Raw genomic sequence first — 17,083 nt, 5'->3', positions numbered from 1 at the left:
CGGTTTTGCAGAAGCACACAGACAACAAATCAAAAGAGAGAAGCTGGAATGTGTGAACCCTTCTCAGTTATGCAATCCATCCATCCATCCATCCATCCATTATCTATACCACTTGTCTTTGTGGTAGAAGGGTGAACCTGTACCTGTAAATCACGAGATTATATTAAATTTAAAGAGTGGGCAAGCTGTATATTTGCATATTTTACATGTTACATAAAAAAATACATAAAACGTATTCACACTAACTCAATATGACAGAAAACAAATGTGACCCTTTACATTGAACTTATATTATAAAGTTAGATGGACATTTTCTATGTTAAGAAAATATGTGTTTAGGAAAAATTATAATTAAAAGTTTGTTCCTAAGTTAACACCCTAAAATGTTATAATTACTACTTTACCCAAGGTACAGCAGTACAAAAAACATCTGTTTCATCATCACATATTTCAAAACAATCCATCCAGTAATTGTTGAGCTATGCAAACAAAGTGCCGCTCCATAAGAAAAGGTTCACATCCCGTGTTTTAGTTCAGTTAGTCAGTAAAATTCTGAGCACTGCATAAACAGAACATAACTGAAAACACAATGGCAACACACAACACAGAGTTTTAAAATTATTTTGGTAACGTAAATGGAGTCCACAGCGAACTACTTTCTGTTTTGTATCTATGATCTGTCTATAGCCTTATTTAAAAAGGGCTGCAATTTGTTTCACACCTACAGTCTATCACTATACTCTATCAGCCTCTAAGCTACAAACAATAACCTCAGAACTTACTGTAACAACTCAGTGATGATTTTTTTTTAAACACCAAGAAGAAAGAGAAACATTAAGTTAAAAATGTACAAACGTACAGAATGGAGAAAAAAACAGTATATATGTATAGATATATATCTATACATATATACGTATTGTACACAGCACATGTTGTTTCAAAGGATGTATATATCTGCGTAGTTGTGTGTTAGTGAATTAGTGCAGCACAGTACCCAGCAGGTCAATAACTGGCACCGACTCTGCTTTGGGCGGAGTCGAGGCTTCTGGGCCTGGAGCTTCAGCAGGAGCAAGGGAAGGAGAAGCAGCAGCAGGAGCTGGAGATGTAAAGTCTAAGCAGAGAAGAAGAAGCAGGAAGGGATTCAATTACTCTCAAATTTGAACGCCTGCATTAGTCAGTGAAGGCTTTTTTTCCAAGCAGTGAATGCTCTGTTCATGCACTATTATTATGCCTGGCATGCAGAGAGGAAGCAGGAGAAGTAAGCAAGCATCCCTGCATTTTAATTGTATCCACATCCTTGAAGTTTGCCGGATTTGGTATTTGACTGGTGTGCTTGTGCATGCAGACACCAGCTCCATGCAAAAGAATTAATCTTAAGTCAGGTCTGGCATCTTGCTGCTCACATCATCGAAAAAAGGAAGGGAGACTGTGATGCAGTAAAAGTAAAGCAGCTGAACTCACCCGTTATAATGTCTCCAGCCGGGGCCAGCTCGGGCAAAGGAGAGGGCCCACGTGAGACAGCAGGAAGGTCTAAGTTACCAAAGCAAGCGAGAGGTAGAATACGAGAAAGAAGAAAAAACGTGGAGGTCGGGGGAGCAAAGAAAAGTATTAGCGTGGCAGGTAGAAAGACACAGCGTAGATAAAAAAAAGCAGCCACAACGACAATCCACGACTGAACGAGTGGGTACATGCACCGTCATCATACCACTATGGGGGACAAACCAAGACATGTGGGGTGAAAAAAAAAGATAGATGACAGAGAAGTGGACGTATGGAAACCAGAGGAGATGAAAGAGGTTCCACACAGACAAATGGATATCAGCTCCTGTACCTGCACCAAAAAGGTCTACGCTAGGAGTGGTAGCAGCTTTGGATTCTGTGGTGGGGCTTTGCTCAGGCATTGAATCAAACATATCTAAGAACAAGGACACACAATCATATGGACATTCAGAGTTTTAGTTCAGTGCATACAGAATGATGAGTTAAGAAGAAATGCAGCAAGATCATATATGTATATTATTAATCAGGTGAGTTGTTGTGTGTCTGCTCAGTTCAATGCAAAATAAAACAGCTCAAAGAGGGAATATTGTAAAATTTGCTTTTTCTTTGTTTCATTTCCAGAAATGACTTTAGTTGTTATGGTTATGTGATTATCACAGATTTAAGTCTGTGTACTCTGCCTTGTAGAGCTACTTGAAAAGTCTGAATCCACAAAGTCAGCTGAATACATCATCAGGAAACCATGAATATCTTGATTTTTTTTTCATTTGGTCTAATAAATATGACATTATTTCAACTCATTACCCCACAGGAGAGGTGAGTAAGATTCATCCTCTGGGGACGATGAATATCCGTGCAAATTTGATGGCAATCCATTAGCTGCTGACTGCAGCAAGTGGCAAGTTCTGCATCCACCATTTCTAAATCACATGAATAGCCATCCACTTTTCTACCAATATACATAACCCATAACCTGTCTTCTGGTCAGTGGGAGTGAACCTGATCAACCAAAATTGCAGTATACCTGTATTAAAAAATTAAGCAATATTCCCCTTTAACTAAAGTGCATAAGCTATTATAAAGCATTCTCAGCTGTCACTATCTAAAACACTGATCACAAGCAGGAGAAGAAAATCAATGTCTTCCCTCTATGGTTTCATATGTGTTAGTATTAGGTTAATAATCAAAACAAGTTGAGCCACCTCTGATAAGAAAAGGAGGGAAAGAGCTTTCAGGGTTTTGGTACAGTGCATAATTAAGGGATTACCATTGAAAACAGACTCAATAGCCGTCACTGTAATTTTTTTTAATGTTTTCTGTTATGCAGAGGAGGTCAAGATGCTTGATAAGCTTGTTTAAATGATTTGTATCTGAAGATCATGGAAAATAGAAAACCAAGTTTGAAATGTAGGGTCTGGGCAAGTTGTTATCCTTGTCACTAATTCATCATCATCATCATCACCATCACCATCATCACTAGCAGGAGCAACACAGTCATCATCAAAACCTTCACCATTGTCATCATCAGTGTCATAATGCAGGGCAATGCAGTTAGAGGCAGAATGAGAGCGAGAGGACTTTACCACCAAAGATATCTAGAGTCGGAGCGGCTGCAGACTCTGTGGGGGTGTCGGTGGTGGTTGTGGTGGTGGAAGAAGGGATGGGAGCAGCGGGGGCAGCGATGGGGGCGACGATGGTCGGCGCCTCACTAGAGGTGGGAGGGATGATGGCGGCAGGGGTTGTGGCGGTGGCCCCCGTGGCGGCGGGCCGCATGGCGAACAGGTCCAGCTCTGGAGCAATGTCTGCACTCCCTTCCGTCGTGGCAAAGGGGTCTTCATGAGGAGCAGCAAGGGTTGGTGGTGTTGAGGGAGGGGCGGGGGTATGATTAGAGAAGAGGGGAAGAGGGTGGTGGATGGAAGGGGAAGGGGAGGGGGGATGAGGGTTTGTTAGAACAGCAATAACGTTAAAAAGCATCTTGAGGCCAGATGCCTCCGGAGCTCCAAATCAGGTGAAAAACAAATACACCATGCACATGGTCCCTCATTTACTTCACAAGCTACAACTGACAGTGTTGACCAATTCTTCACCAACTCATCACTGACTGTACAAAAATTAACTTAAAAGAACACGTTTGCATGCAAGAGGTTATTACATAAAAGCTTGAAAACTATAATGGAACTAAGAGCGATTTAATAAACTATTTCTACTTAACTACCCAAAGACTAACTGTGACTTGAGAACGTGATCAAATTTAGTGTAAGCTAAATATTACTCACCCAGACATCGATATAAACAGAAACTGGCTATTTAAAGCTAGGGTTGGTAATCCTTGAAAAGCTAGCAAGACCAGGCTACACTTTGAAAAAATGAGACCGATACATCCAACCCCCTGCCATTAGCCCTCTCCTCAAAGCTACACCCCCAAAACACATAAACGTGCAATGACTGACAACTGTTACGAGCCGACTTTTCCGTGACTAGCTTGCTAACTACTGGCTGTAGCATCCCTGCGTCTGGCTTGTGACAGCTCGGTCATGTGCAGGATGTGGGCAGGCAGGTTGGTTAGTGACAGACAGGTAAGCCAGCCAATCATTTAATATGGTTCGTGTTAAATGATTATTCATGTTTATTAATGTTCTGGAAGAGTTTTTTGTTTTTCTGATAACTTTTTTTATTGATGGCTGTCAGGACATGAGGAGGATTTCAACAAATAAGATGAAATGTGTTTCAGAGAGAAATTACCAACTCTATCTTTAATCTATCCAGTCCTTACAAGGCAGCACGTTGTTACATGGCTCGGAAAACATCAAAGAGATATCATTTATTTCTGTGTAAACATTAGCTAGTTAGACTGCTGAAAATGTTAATAAAGCAGCGATTTCTACTTTATGTATTAACTTTTTATTTTCTTAAACATTTTTTAACAAGAACTTTTAATGAGTTTTAAATCAATTTTCCAGAGATAAGTTATGGATCATCTAAGGGCCTGTATTCTGATCATCGAAAAGCTAAGCTGACCAGCATGTGTAATTGGTCAGTGCCACTGCTTCTGTGACTGCTGCAGTTACTAGTAAATGCCCAAACTAGAGCGCCCAAAATGTAACATTTGATTTCCAGTGTTTAAAGAATATAATTTGTGAGAAAGCACAGTCACTACATGCATTGCTCCAGCCACTGATTTTCTGTACATAGTAGGTCGAAGAAAGAAACTGAATGGAGTTAGTTATTTTCAAAGGAAAAGCGATGATAGCACAATTATCACCATCATTATTTAGAGTAAGTGGTTTTAAAACAAATGGTATTTATTCCTACAGTGTAATAAATTGCTGCTTTTTACTGTAGTATTCACTGGGTGAATATAAGAAGAAGATGAGGAGTCAAGATGAGGGAGGAGAGGGTCCATGACTGGGGCATTACAGCAGGATTTGGGGTGAAACAGTAAACGTTTGTTCTACTGTCTCCTATGATTGCAGAAGCAGCTTCAATATAATAAAAGCAAAAACAGCTTTTACATTCACACATACATACACACACACACACACACACACACACACACACACACACACACAAACACACTTGCACAAAAAGCTGTCTTGTCACCCACCAGATCCACCAAAAGCATCAGAAGCAGGGCCCGCGGCCACGGCAGCAGGACCGTCTCCTGGGGAAGGTGCAAACGCATCTAGGGTATTGCAGACGAATACAGCCGGAACGCAACACACACAAAACATAACCCCCAGGGCCAACACACCGACAGACACATGGATGTAAAGAACATAGGATGAGTAAAGAGATGGAGTGGACAGGAAACAAAAATGAGAGGTCAGCATCAGGGAAAAGCAGAGAATACAAGAAATATGCAGCCTGGTTACTGTGACTACTGATCAGATTGTACCACCATTAGTCACAAGGTGAGTTTTGGAAGGCTGCATAATGCTGAATTCAGTGACTGCACAGTTTGTGCATATGTGTGAAATGAGGTTGTCACAAGTTAATTTTGCTCTGTGACAAGAAGGAACATGTCAGGTTCAGGGATGGACAAGGAAGAGTATCTCTTTGACAAAGAAATTCAGTTCAAATTCTTTTCAGGAGATACAAATGTTGGGGCTCGGGTTATTATTAGAAAGCCAAATTATCATCCAGCTATTCATCATTGTGGCAAATTTATGAAACTGTTGGTTAGCAATTAGGGACACATGGGTGATAAACCAAAAAAGTAAAAAGCAACTGATACGAGATTAATTACAATGCAGTGGGTTTACTGAGGTGCACATGTATATAATGAAACACTCTTATGGATGTTTTTAACATGTCAATGTTTAAGCACATTAGTTTTCTGTGACAACTGTGCAGCCTTGAATAAACCCAGAGAAAAGCAAGTAATCCTCTGCAGTGCCTGGTATTTTTGGTATGTGCCAGAAATGATAAGCGTTTTGCTCTGTGGTCAGTGCAAAACAGGGTTTGTGCAAGCACAGTAGTGTGCATGCTCGTAACAAATGAGGGAGCAAGAATATTAGTAACAGGTAGATTACCAATACATTTGAGTCACACCATTAAGCATCTAATTTATGAAAAAATACGATTGTTGTCTTTCTCTAGGTATTTCCAGGATCATCGAGGACTACAACTAACCACATGGAGGAAAATATTTTTTAAATATTGGCCTCTAATCCAAACATATATGGCAGATGGATATGAAAATTCTCCTTGTTCAGTGTGTATACCAAAATGGAGAATTGTAATCCAGATATCAAGTAGAATATTTGAGGTTTGTGGAAATATATACATAACAGTCGAAATTGTTTTGTTTTTTAATCAGATTTTTACCTCTGTGACTCAAATGTTGAAGGTAATATATGGCACAAGGCACAAACTGGGGTTCTGGTGCCAACTGTTGAAATGTCACAATATACATTTAAATATTTGTTACTAAGTCTTCATGTGACATCAAAAAATGTGAGTTAGATTCTCTTCATTCTTTAGATACCACAGAAACATACATCACATACAAAATGTATCTGATAGAACAAAAGTATATTAATGTGGTTTTCAAAAGAAGCACTCTCAATGAATTTACTAGTGGCTGCAATGGAAAGTTTAGGAAGTGATAGTCAAATCCCAGTCATTTAAATACAAAATTAATATCAATTAATAACTTGATGACAAAATGATTGTAGCAGACAGGCAGCCATGCCATGAATAGGGCCCTAAATCCAACCATCGAACCACACTGACCTCCGAAAAGGTCGATTTCTGTGGCTGACGTGGTGGCAGGGGCGGAGATGGGCAGAGAGGAGGGGACTGGTGGAGCTGCAGCAGCAGTGGCAGCAGTGGTAGCGGTGGTTTTGGGAGCATCAACTGCAGCATCAGCATCAGCTTCAGCCTCAGCAGACTCTTCCTCGTCCAGGAGAGCTTCAGAAGCTCCATCAGAGGCAGCTGGAACTGCTAAGCAGGTTACCCCATAATCCAAATGCCACGACCCCGTTACAAGAGAGGAATAGCAAGATAAAAAAAGGAAGATAGGTGGAAGATGTCAGTGTCAAAGTGACTAAAAAATGAAAAAAGAGCAGACGTGTGTGGTCAGAGATTAACAGGAAGGGTGCGAAAGATAATAACTACATTGGTTTTCAATGCAGACACCTGACACTGAGACAACAGAGAGCTTTAGGTAGAAAGCCCAGATGGACGATGAAAAAATCTGCAGGCATTTCTTATATTCAGTCTGTCAACGGAATACTCACCCTCAGCCAAAAGATCTGCACAAGAGATGATCAGAAAAAGACACAGATGAGAGAGGATGAATGACAGCATGAACACAATCTATATAACTATAAATATATAGCTGCTCTGCAGAAATTTAGAAATTTGTCAAACGCAAGTCGCCAATATTATACAGATAAGGCAATAAAAAAACAAACGCACACCAATGTAAAATCGCAATAGAGCTAAGAGGTCCTTAATGTAATTTAGGTAGTGAAAGGTTATGGCTGGATTCTGGCTATTTTCAGGGGATCAGTGGAGATGTGGGGAAGAGCAGCGACAGCTTCACAATGAAAATGCGGTTCCACATAATCCAATAAAAACATTAAGGAGGGTAACACTTATTTATTCAAATACTTAAGTTTTTTTAATTCATCTCATTTACAACAAATAGTGTATCCTCCATGTAACTGCCAACGATTATCCAAAGCATACTCTCGGTTTATAAATTGATTCTCTTCTTTCTACCTCATCTCAGAAAATGGTTAACATTTATGTATCTGCAGTGATGTCAGCTCCCTTTATGCTTTGGAAAATGGTCCACAGTTAAGTAAACAGGTTTAGAATTGATGGTTTGAAACATGCATGGCCTATTTCAGTGTGATCGATTTAATTCGATTAAATATTTACCAAAATGTGTTTTTGTAAGTTGATTCAAGTTTAGGACATTTGAGATATGTTTTAGTCTTAATTGACAATTTGTTCAATGCGTCCTTCCAACAATATTTTTCATTCCCTTGTGGAATTTTTGAGGGCACTATACAGGGAACACACACACTAAATATATTTTATACATGTTAATTGAGTTATAGTTCTATAATAATGTATTTAAGATTAACTTACCAAAAACAATTAAGTTCTAAGTGCATTATTTTTTCAGCTGTTATTTTTTTTACCATATAAATATATATAAACTATATACTGTATATATATATATATATATATATATACACACAGTACATTAATCAAATTTGGTACATTCGCAGGTCCCCTTTGGTGTCCCCTCCAGGAATTGCTCTTGAGAAATGTTTCTGTTTATCATCCCCCCAGACAGTAAGATGAAATGATGAAAGATCCGCTGCTGACAGAGCAGAAAGTTCTCACCTCCCCATCCAGTCATAGAACAAGCAGCTGCAGCGCCCCCTGTTGATGAGGAGGAAATTGGGTCCAGATCCAACAAGAACCCATCATCGAGGGCACTAAACACAGAGGAAGAAAGTGAGAGACTAAGTGTTGACAGATTGGAATCAATTCCTGACGTAATATTGATGGTTGGATATTGATGCATCTCAAACACTTTGTAATATTGTTGAGTGACTCCTACTTGCTAGTTATGGTGGTGGTGATGGGGGCTGGTGCAGAGGGGGTGACGGCAGGCGGAGGAGGTTTGGTAGGTGGCCCAGGGCGAGCAGGGGGAGCACGATGCGGTGCCTTGGCCGGTGGTGCGGCAGTAGCAGCAGCAGGAGCAGCAGCAGCAGCAGTCGGCGAGGAGTTGTTGGCCGTAGCTTCCTGCTGCAGAGAGAGAGACCCCTGTTAATGTGCTTCAAACACAGTTATGTAAACAGCTGTTTAACACATGAATTCACAATGAATCACCACATGTCTGTACTTGAAACTGCTAAGAGTGAAGTTAAAAGTCGAATTCAGCATTTACATTTTTCACATGTTCTGGTACTGCTGTGAAGCTCTAAATCTGTTTTGACTTGAAGAGGTCTATGCATAAGCAAAGAATATCATTATTACCACAACATTGTGATTATCATGAAACATAGCTTACCTTAGTGGGTGACCTGCAAAAACAATGATAGTACATGAGTTAAAGAGTTTAATGGTGTACTTGCTGAAACATAATAGCTGTTACTGAGATGGAAGACAAAGTGGCAGCGTAAGTATCACTTTGGTGTTTTTCAGGCAGGCAGCATTTCAAGGCAATTCCATTTAGCAAACATCTGCAATTATAAGATCCACGTTGCACAGCTGAGTAATAGCATCTTGGCCCCAGGTCAATTTCTATGTAGCTTTTCTTTTTCACATTATCACAAAAATAAATTGTTGTCTTTGAATGGCAAGCTATGTAAAAGTTGGACCTGAGTGTCAGATGATGAAAAGGATAAATATGTTAATGATGACAATAACGTCACAAAATATGAAATTAACTTGCAAAGAAAAATTAACATTTTTCATAGAAGTTCATCTTGAACAAGTTGTTGGTGTGAAACGTTAATGGTGTCTGTGAAATGTTCAGATTTTGTTCTATAGAATCTATCACTTGAATCCAACAATTTAACACAGTTACTACAAATGATGGTAAATTTGTATTTCCAAGTACAGTTCTCATTGAGAGAGAATACTTACTTATCCTCTCTGAGTTAGGCAAAGAAAGAAGAAACAACATGTTAGTGAAATAAGTGAGAGTAATAAGCAGATAGCGAAGATACTGTCACAAATTTAATCTCAAACAGGCCCCAGGAAAAGAGCAAAACCACTTCTAAGATTACCAAATTTGCATGTTGGACACCCAAATGTTCAACTAACCACTTCTCACAGGGCTTTCAGCACGGAACAAACCATTACAAACTCTTACAAGCTCTGTGCTCAATATGGTAAACGTAAAAAACAAACAAACAGAGGAATAGATAAACCTGACTACTTACGGCTTCTTCCCCTCAAGGGTGTTGAGGTGGGTCTCCAGGGACTCTAGAAGACTTTCTGGGGCCTGATCACACCCAAGGGCACCACAGGGGAAGACAGAGGACGACACAGTTAAAAAGAAAGGCTGATCATGAATTTAAACATGTTATGTCCTGTAGTTTCTGTATTATTATACAGCACCATAAGAATCACAAGGGAGGTTACAATTGATTTTTTTTTTTAATCCAGTTCCATAGATACATGGAGTCACTAAGAGGGCAGACACATGGAGTCACTATGAGATTACTGTATTACTGTACAAAAGTAGAGCTTTTGCAAAGACAGCTTTTTATACCTGTTTTGCACAAGAATAAACGTGTGTCAAATATCTCAAACTAAAGATCATAAAAGAAGAAAGATGGGTACTGAAGTATAATTTTGTTTCACAAGATAAGCATTATAAAGGCCATGCTAGTGAAGCTGTCTGATATCCTGATCCTGAGTTGATCTTCCTTGTGCAGTCTCAACAGCGCTCTAATCTCAGATCCATCTATCTCTGAATCTACTGCTCAAAAGCTAACTTGAGTCTGGCACAAGGTTCAGGCCTGAATTCATTGTTTTCCTCAGCTTATATCAAAGTATCCTGTTTAGTGATAATCACTGTCGACAGACTGAAGGAGACACTGCCCTTACACAGGAAATAAAAAATGAAGGAGGGGGGATAAAGAAGGGCACAAAAGGACAAAATCATAAGAAAAGGTTAAGTATTGATGGCAATAGAGTGAGAAGTGTGCCAGTCAGCCATTATGAAATGCTGAATACTCAACCAGGCCAAATGGGAGATTATCACCTCCCAACATACAAGTAAATGGATAGCACAATAATATCCACCAGGCTTATTAAGCGAGGTCAACGCTAATTTCACTAATTCACGTAATCCCTTGATCCATTTCCTGGATATATTCATTTAAATCTGCCTAGTATATTATTCATAAAAGTGTGAAAGGTCAACAAAGTAGACAGACTGATATTGTTTGTCTTGGCTATGAGAGGGATGAGTAGACCATTTATCAACCAGGGACTCCACTGACAACAAAGAGACAAAGGGCGCCTTTAACAGCTCTGTCACTTTAATATTTAGACACACACACAGTTGAAGTTCTCCGAGGAGGAGGCCAGCATAAAATGTGCTGGATCCTCTCCCTGTGGACGTGACAGAAACAGGCCTCCAGGCAGTTGCTTGACAGATTATGTCACATGACTGACACTGCCATCATTTGCAGAAACATTCAACAAACAGACACAGTGCTAAAAAATAGCACGGATGAGGACATAACAACACCGCAAGAGAATCAGTTAGATGTTAAAATAACACTTTCTTGTTTGCGCTGCTGTACTGTGAGACATTCTGGAGAGGATGAGCTCAGAAACCGAAATGTAGATTAGTTACATAAATCTTTTTCTTGTCCTGGAATTACGAAAATCAAATTTTATCACCCATACAGAATCTAATTATTTATGGTGGTCTCTCTGGTCCGTATGTTTTGGCCGTAAAGATTAATCATGCGATTCAGCTAATTGATATAACAGTATCATTTTTATATACTAGTGAGAAAAGTGGTGGTATAATTTAAATAGGCACAATAATCTAAATGTACTTATTGTTGAGGTTTCATTTAATGATGAAATCCAGACCATGTTAAAGGCTTTTAAATTATTTTACTGCTTCAAATATTTCAAGGGAAACATTTCGTCGGTTCGAACTGATGATAATAATAAGACTTAAATTCAAATGGAAATAAGTGTATTCATAAAGAGGCTCATATAACATTTCCCCACAAAAAATAATACCAGACATTCAAATTTGTACCTGAAAACGCCCATCACATGACCGCTCCCTTAAACTGGGCATGTGTGTACCGGTGTAAATAGGAAGGCATGCTCGAATAACAGCTTGTCTCCTACACATGTCAGCAGTTGTATCATTGTAAAATGTACAATGTAACTGCGCGACAGCTGTTAACAAAGACAAAGCAGGGTCAGCAACACTTTTGTTTAACCATGTTCTGTTCTGCACTGGTAGTCAAGGCTAATGCTGGTTGTTTTATTCCAGAACGGGGTCATGTGATCGGAGCCTGACGAATCAGCAAAAGGCTACATAGTGACCGGAAGACCAAATCAGCAAGCAGTTGTGAGTGTCTACGTCATCATTTCCAAACATCTCTGTTTGTGCCTGTCCTACCCAAGTTTTCAAACTAAAATGGGGCCAGCAGCGGTTCAAAACTTCTCTGTGTTAGTGGCTATACAACTCTGGAATAGTTTAGACGCCAAGTGTATCCGTTTTTCAAACAGAAATGTAGTTGCGAGGGAAAACATACAGGAGAAATCAGGTTTCTCATCATGGAAATTACTTGAAAAGGTAATATAGTGAATCCTTCATGGAAACTCTGCAGCACAATTCAAGGACAGTCTGCTGATCCTTTATACAGTTGTTAAACTAAAACTATGTTTAGCAGCTCATTCAGTCACATCATCGCACTTTGTTTGGTGGTTGTGCACTCGCTGTGCAATTCACTTGTTCTGTGCTTAAATTCTGTGAACTCAAAGAGAGTTTTATTGTTGACCTTTCCTAAGCTGTTTACTCCCCAAAGCTAGCTCTTTGCACTCCTCACACTCTCAAGGCCGAATTATAGTCCTGCGACTGCAACCGCGGAAGGCCACGCAGTTGTATCGACGGACTCGTTTTGGTTTATGCTTCACTAACGTGTTGCGCGTGTTGCAACGCAATTTGCCGCCATAACACTAGGCGGAATTACGTTGTTTGTTGAAGACAAAACACACAAAGAAGAGACGTCTTCTTCTTCGTCGACTGTTTATTTAGATCGCCACTCCGGCTCCTCATAGATTATTTCTGGCGGACAAATCCGCCAGTCAGTGACGGGTTATACAAGTGGTCATACTTTCGGATCTCTACTATCAAGTGCTCATCTATTTGGTCCATATTCGTTCTTCTAAATCTTCCGTGATATCCGCGTATTGCGGGGCATGAAACCGGAAACTAGACTCCGGACGGGATGTAGTAAGCAGACCAATCATAAGCCTTGCGGGCTGCGTGAGGCTCGCGTTGTTTTGTCGTATAGTTAGAAAAATTGGCGGACGCACGCAAGCCGCCAGAGGGCACGAAAGGGGCGTGTTGCGTGTCTTGCGTGCATGCGTGCGTGCGTGCAACCCAACTATAATTTGGCCTTCAGCCTGAATGATCATTCTGCATCTCTGAAAGTCAAAAGACCAAACAAACACAGCTAATTGGTTGCATGAAGCTTGGAGGTGATAAGGGGGGAAGTGGGATATGCCTCCTCTTCAAACAAGGGACAGAGTGTAGCTGTCTGTGAACGTCTGATTACAACCAAAAGAAAACCACAGTGAACCCTGCAGGAAGGATGGGTGGTCACCTTATACATTCGCATGACATATTGGACAGTAGATAAAAAACAGAGTACCGACATTATCTATTAGTTCGTAGCCAGAAAAATAGTGGGGTGAGGAAGCTTCTTACCTGAGTGAGTTCGGGGATGTCATTTTTGTCTATTCCCACTTGCTGTAAAAGAATACAATGACATTTAATGAAATAGTAAATAAGTAGTACAATATGTAGCTGATATTCAGAGATATATGGTGCTGTTTAGGCTACCTCAGCGATTTTGAAGAACTCGGAAACCCGAGTCATTCGTGTCAGGAATCTCTTGTAGATCTCCAGGCCGTCTTTACACTGGCTCCTCTTCATCAGGAAAAACTTTTCTGGATAAAGAGATAGTACAATGTGACTCCTTTTTCTCACATAGTTCAAAAAGAAGTCGTGATCATTCTATGTTTTCCTTTTTGTTAAACTGCATTAAAAGATCAAACCAAAAATGAATCAATCCTGCTATTAAGTATTGTGTGTAGCCAAAAATGTTATCTTATTTGTCCTTGCCACAGACATCCACTGTGTCCAAAACCTGTTCATCACTGTGGCAAACCAGTACACTGGGTGATATGTTGCTTCAACACTGTGAACCCAGGCACTGCATCAGCTCTGTTCCTTTAAATACTCACTAGAGGACCAAATCTGCAAAACAGAAATAGTCCCCAACAAATGCAACCCTAACAGGTTTAAGTAACTTTTGCTTTTACATTGCTCAGGTGACCCATTGTGAAGGTCAGTAAGAGGTAGTAATGGAAGTCAGAAAATATCCATCTAGAGGAGGATATCAGAGGCCTCACTGAAGCACTAGTCTGTGTGTCACCTACTCGGCTAACAGTCTAATCATTATAGCAACATACCGTAGCACTGTTAATATACAAACAATTTTTTACTTTAAATGGGTACGTCTTTAGCTATGTGTATGTATGTCCTGCAATGTGTTATTCTTCAGATGATGAGAGACAAAGCTTGTCATGTTTTAGCTGTATGGTTTTAACCTGAATAGCTGTAGTGTGTGATTGTGTGTATGTCTTTTAGAACCATAGACTTTATTGTTTCTTGCTGATTGCAGTTATATTGTTGAAGATTTCTCCGCATTGGGTATGCTGATAATTCCTCTATATTTACAAACCAGTGCTTATGACAGTTTTAACGTGTTGTATATTAGTAGTATGTAATGGCTTCCTCTGTAATATGTATATGTACTTCCAGAGTACTTGACTTTTGTTCATTGATTATTTAACAGATCATGTGATGAGGTGAAGATGGAGTGACTCTTTACCGAGCAGGTTAATGACGCCGTCATTGTAGCAGGCATATAACTTGATCAGATCTTTGAAGAGCAGGAGGAAGCAGGATTTTATCACTGGATTGTCCAGGTCCGGAGGATGTACCTTGTGGACACAAATTAAACCCAAGAGGCAAAGTGTAGTTAGGATTTTTGAAGATGAATAGAGGAGACCGAAAACTTCTTTTGAGTCAGAAACTTACGAGGAGAACTAAATGACAAAGACAACAACATTTCTAAGTCTCTGTATCAGTCGTACTGTATGTATCCCATCCTCACAATTGCAGGTATACCACAAAGACAATTTCATGTTACAATTATATGCTTAAGTTTCTTTATTTTCAATAAATAACAACACGCTGACAATGCTCCTATATACACAGTATATATATATATATATATATATGAGGCTGTGACTACAACACTAAGCCTGTTTAAACCCAGTTGCCACCATTCTCTCTTGACTGTGTTTATCCCTCTGTTCCTTATTAGCGAGTGTCACTCACATCAAAATCCAGCAGTGCGTCGATCTGGCTCTGCAGGGTCGGCATTCCCTTCAACAGCTTCTCTACAGACATAGTCCTCATCGCTCCCTCAGCTCTGAGAAAGAGGATGAACCGAAAAAGGGACAAGAGAAAGAGTGAGAAAGAAGCTGAATGATTTTTACATCTGCAAAGATCCGAAATATTAAACCCCCTTGCATGGTCTAGTATCCATTGTTATGAAGAGCTGAGTCATTTAGACTCACATAGTGTGATCATTGATTTCTTTAGTCTGCGTCAACATATTTCAGTGTCAGGTTATGTAGCCTGAGTCCTTGTGCTTTATAGTTTGCAGATCCAGGATCGCTGCTGCAGCCACATCGTGTATTATGATGGTGGATCGCAGACTGTGATCATGGACCATAGATTATGATGGTGGATACTGGATCATGATCGGGATAGTAGTTGACTGCTTGATATACATTACGCCTACTCACATTCTCTATCATTATTTACAATAACTCCTCAAATCATTGCCATTACTGCTCCCTTCTTCTCTATCAGACCTTTTCTTATGTATAAATAATTTAAAAATTGACATTTGTTCCATTATGTTACAAATAGTTTTTTCTAATCAAGCTTGTAAATACTGTTATTTTGTCTCTTTCTCAGTTACACATGGCATCTATTGCACTTCTGTCCGTCCTGGAAGATGGATCCACACGTGTGGCATTCTCTGAGGTTCCTATGTTTTGTTAATGTTTTTTTTGGTAGTTTTTCTTGCCTCTGGCTGAAGGTTAAGGGCAGAGGATGTCACATCTTGTTAAGCCCTATGAGACAAATTGTGATTTGTGAATAAGGGCTATACAAATAGAATTGTATTAAGGTACCTTGTGTCTGCCAGCTAAGCAGAGTTGTCGACTGTATTTATCTCTGTACATCAGTAAAGCCCTGCACTTTCCATGCTAGAGGTAACTGAGTAACTGAGCTAGAGGAATCTTCACAACCTCTGTGGGATGTTTGATATTCTGATGAATATCAAGTGCAATTAAAAAGCGAGCATGTTCTAGACCCAGCTTTTTTATGAAACAACAAAGCTGAAATGATCATTCAGAAGGGTGGTGTTGTGAGAAATAAAAACCAGTACCCTTTCTTGACACGTCCAAAGTCAAAAGACATCTGTCTGTAGGCGAAGGCCTTCTCGTTGAGATAACGGCTGTAGCGTCTGATAAATGTGGACATGTCATAGCCTGAGGAAGACGCACACAATACAAATGTAAACGTGCAAACTCTTCAATGTCAACTTAGCGCAGAGTATTAGTAAGCATTGAAAATGTGTAATGGCCCCATATTGTAAACAGTGAGATTGCTGTCTTGTTAATAATGCAAGTGTAGGTGTTACTGAATATAAATTAGGTGAAAGTATCAACATTCAAATTTAAAAATTAGTACAGTCCATATTCAGAAACTGTGCCTTAAACGAGCAGGAAATACTGTAATTTAGTCTTTCCAATTAATTATTAATTATTGTAATTTGTACCCCCACAGTTTCATAGTAACCAAAACAAATTTTCACTTCCCATAATAAAAAATATTTCTGAGTGTACAGCACTATGGGCAGAGCTATACGCTGCATACCCTGAGCTGCTGCGGGCTGCCGTGGGCTTGAGTTATGATCCATAATGTTGCTCCCATCCACGCAAACAGTCAGACCTCCTAGTTTTAGCTGAAGTTCTTTCTCTCACAGGATAACTTATTTTTCACTCTTTAGTCTGTGTACCTGTCACTTGGAATCTGTTGTACGTGCACCTTTGTTACCATCATAGGTTACATTGATTCTGTGGGAAATATTGCAATAAGTTATAGTCATTTTGTTATGTTACTAGGGAAAAGTCCTCGCCCTCTGCCACACTCCCACATGGCCCTTATGGATCCACTATTCCATCTGGTTCACTTTCT

The 17,083-nt window shown here is 39.8% G+C and overlaps 1 protein-coding gene across 1 annotated transcript in view; it reads right to left on the bottom strand.

Moving 5' to 3' along the window:
• Positions 1–9,910: 9,910 nt before the first annotated feature.
• The window catches only part of snap91a (synaptosome associated protein 91a), an 88,505-nt gene continuing 81,332 nt past the window's right edge, over positions 9,911–17,083 (bottom strand). The window contains exons 5-10 of the mRNA XM_053432944.1: positions 16,272–16,374; positions 15,149–15,242; positions 14,637–14,748; positions 13,583–13,689; positions 13,448–13,489; positions 9,911–9,976 (exon numbers count right to left, since the gene is read on the bottom strand). Of these exons, the coding sequence (XP_053288919.1) occupies positions 9,911–9,976; positions 13,448–13,489; positions 13,583–13,689; positions 14,637–14,748; positions 15,149–15,242; positions 16,272–16,374 (524 nt within the window). The remainder of the gene's footprint in view (positions 9,977–13,447; positions 13,490–13,582; positions 13,690–14,636; positions 14,749–15,148; positions 15,243–16,271; positions 16,375–17,083) is intronic.

This window comes from Pleuronectes platessa, chromosome 10 (assembly GCF_947347685.1).
Source record: "Pleuronectes platessa chromosome 10, fPlePla1.1, whole genome shotgun sequence".
Taxonomy (NCBI): Eukaryota; Metazoa; Chordata; class Actinopteri; order Pleuronectiformes; family Pleuronectidae; genus Pleuronectes; species Pleuronectes platessa.
The sequence above is the reverse complement of the archived record's forward strand: the minus strand, read 5'-3'. Positions and strand labels throughout refer to the sequence as shown.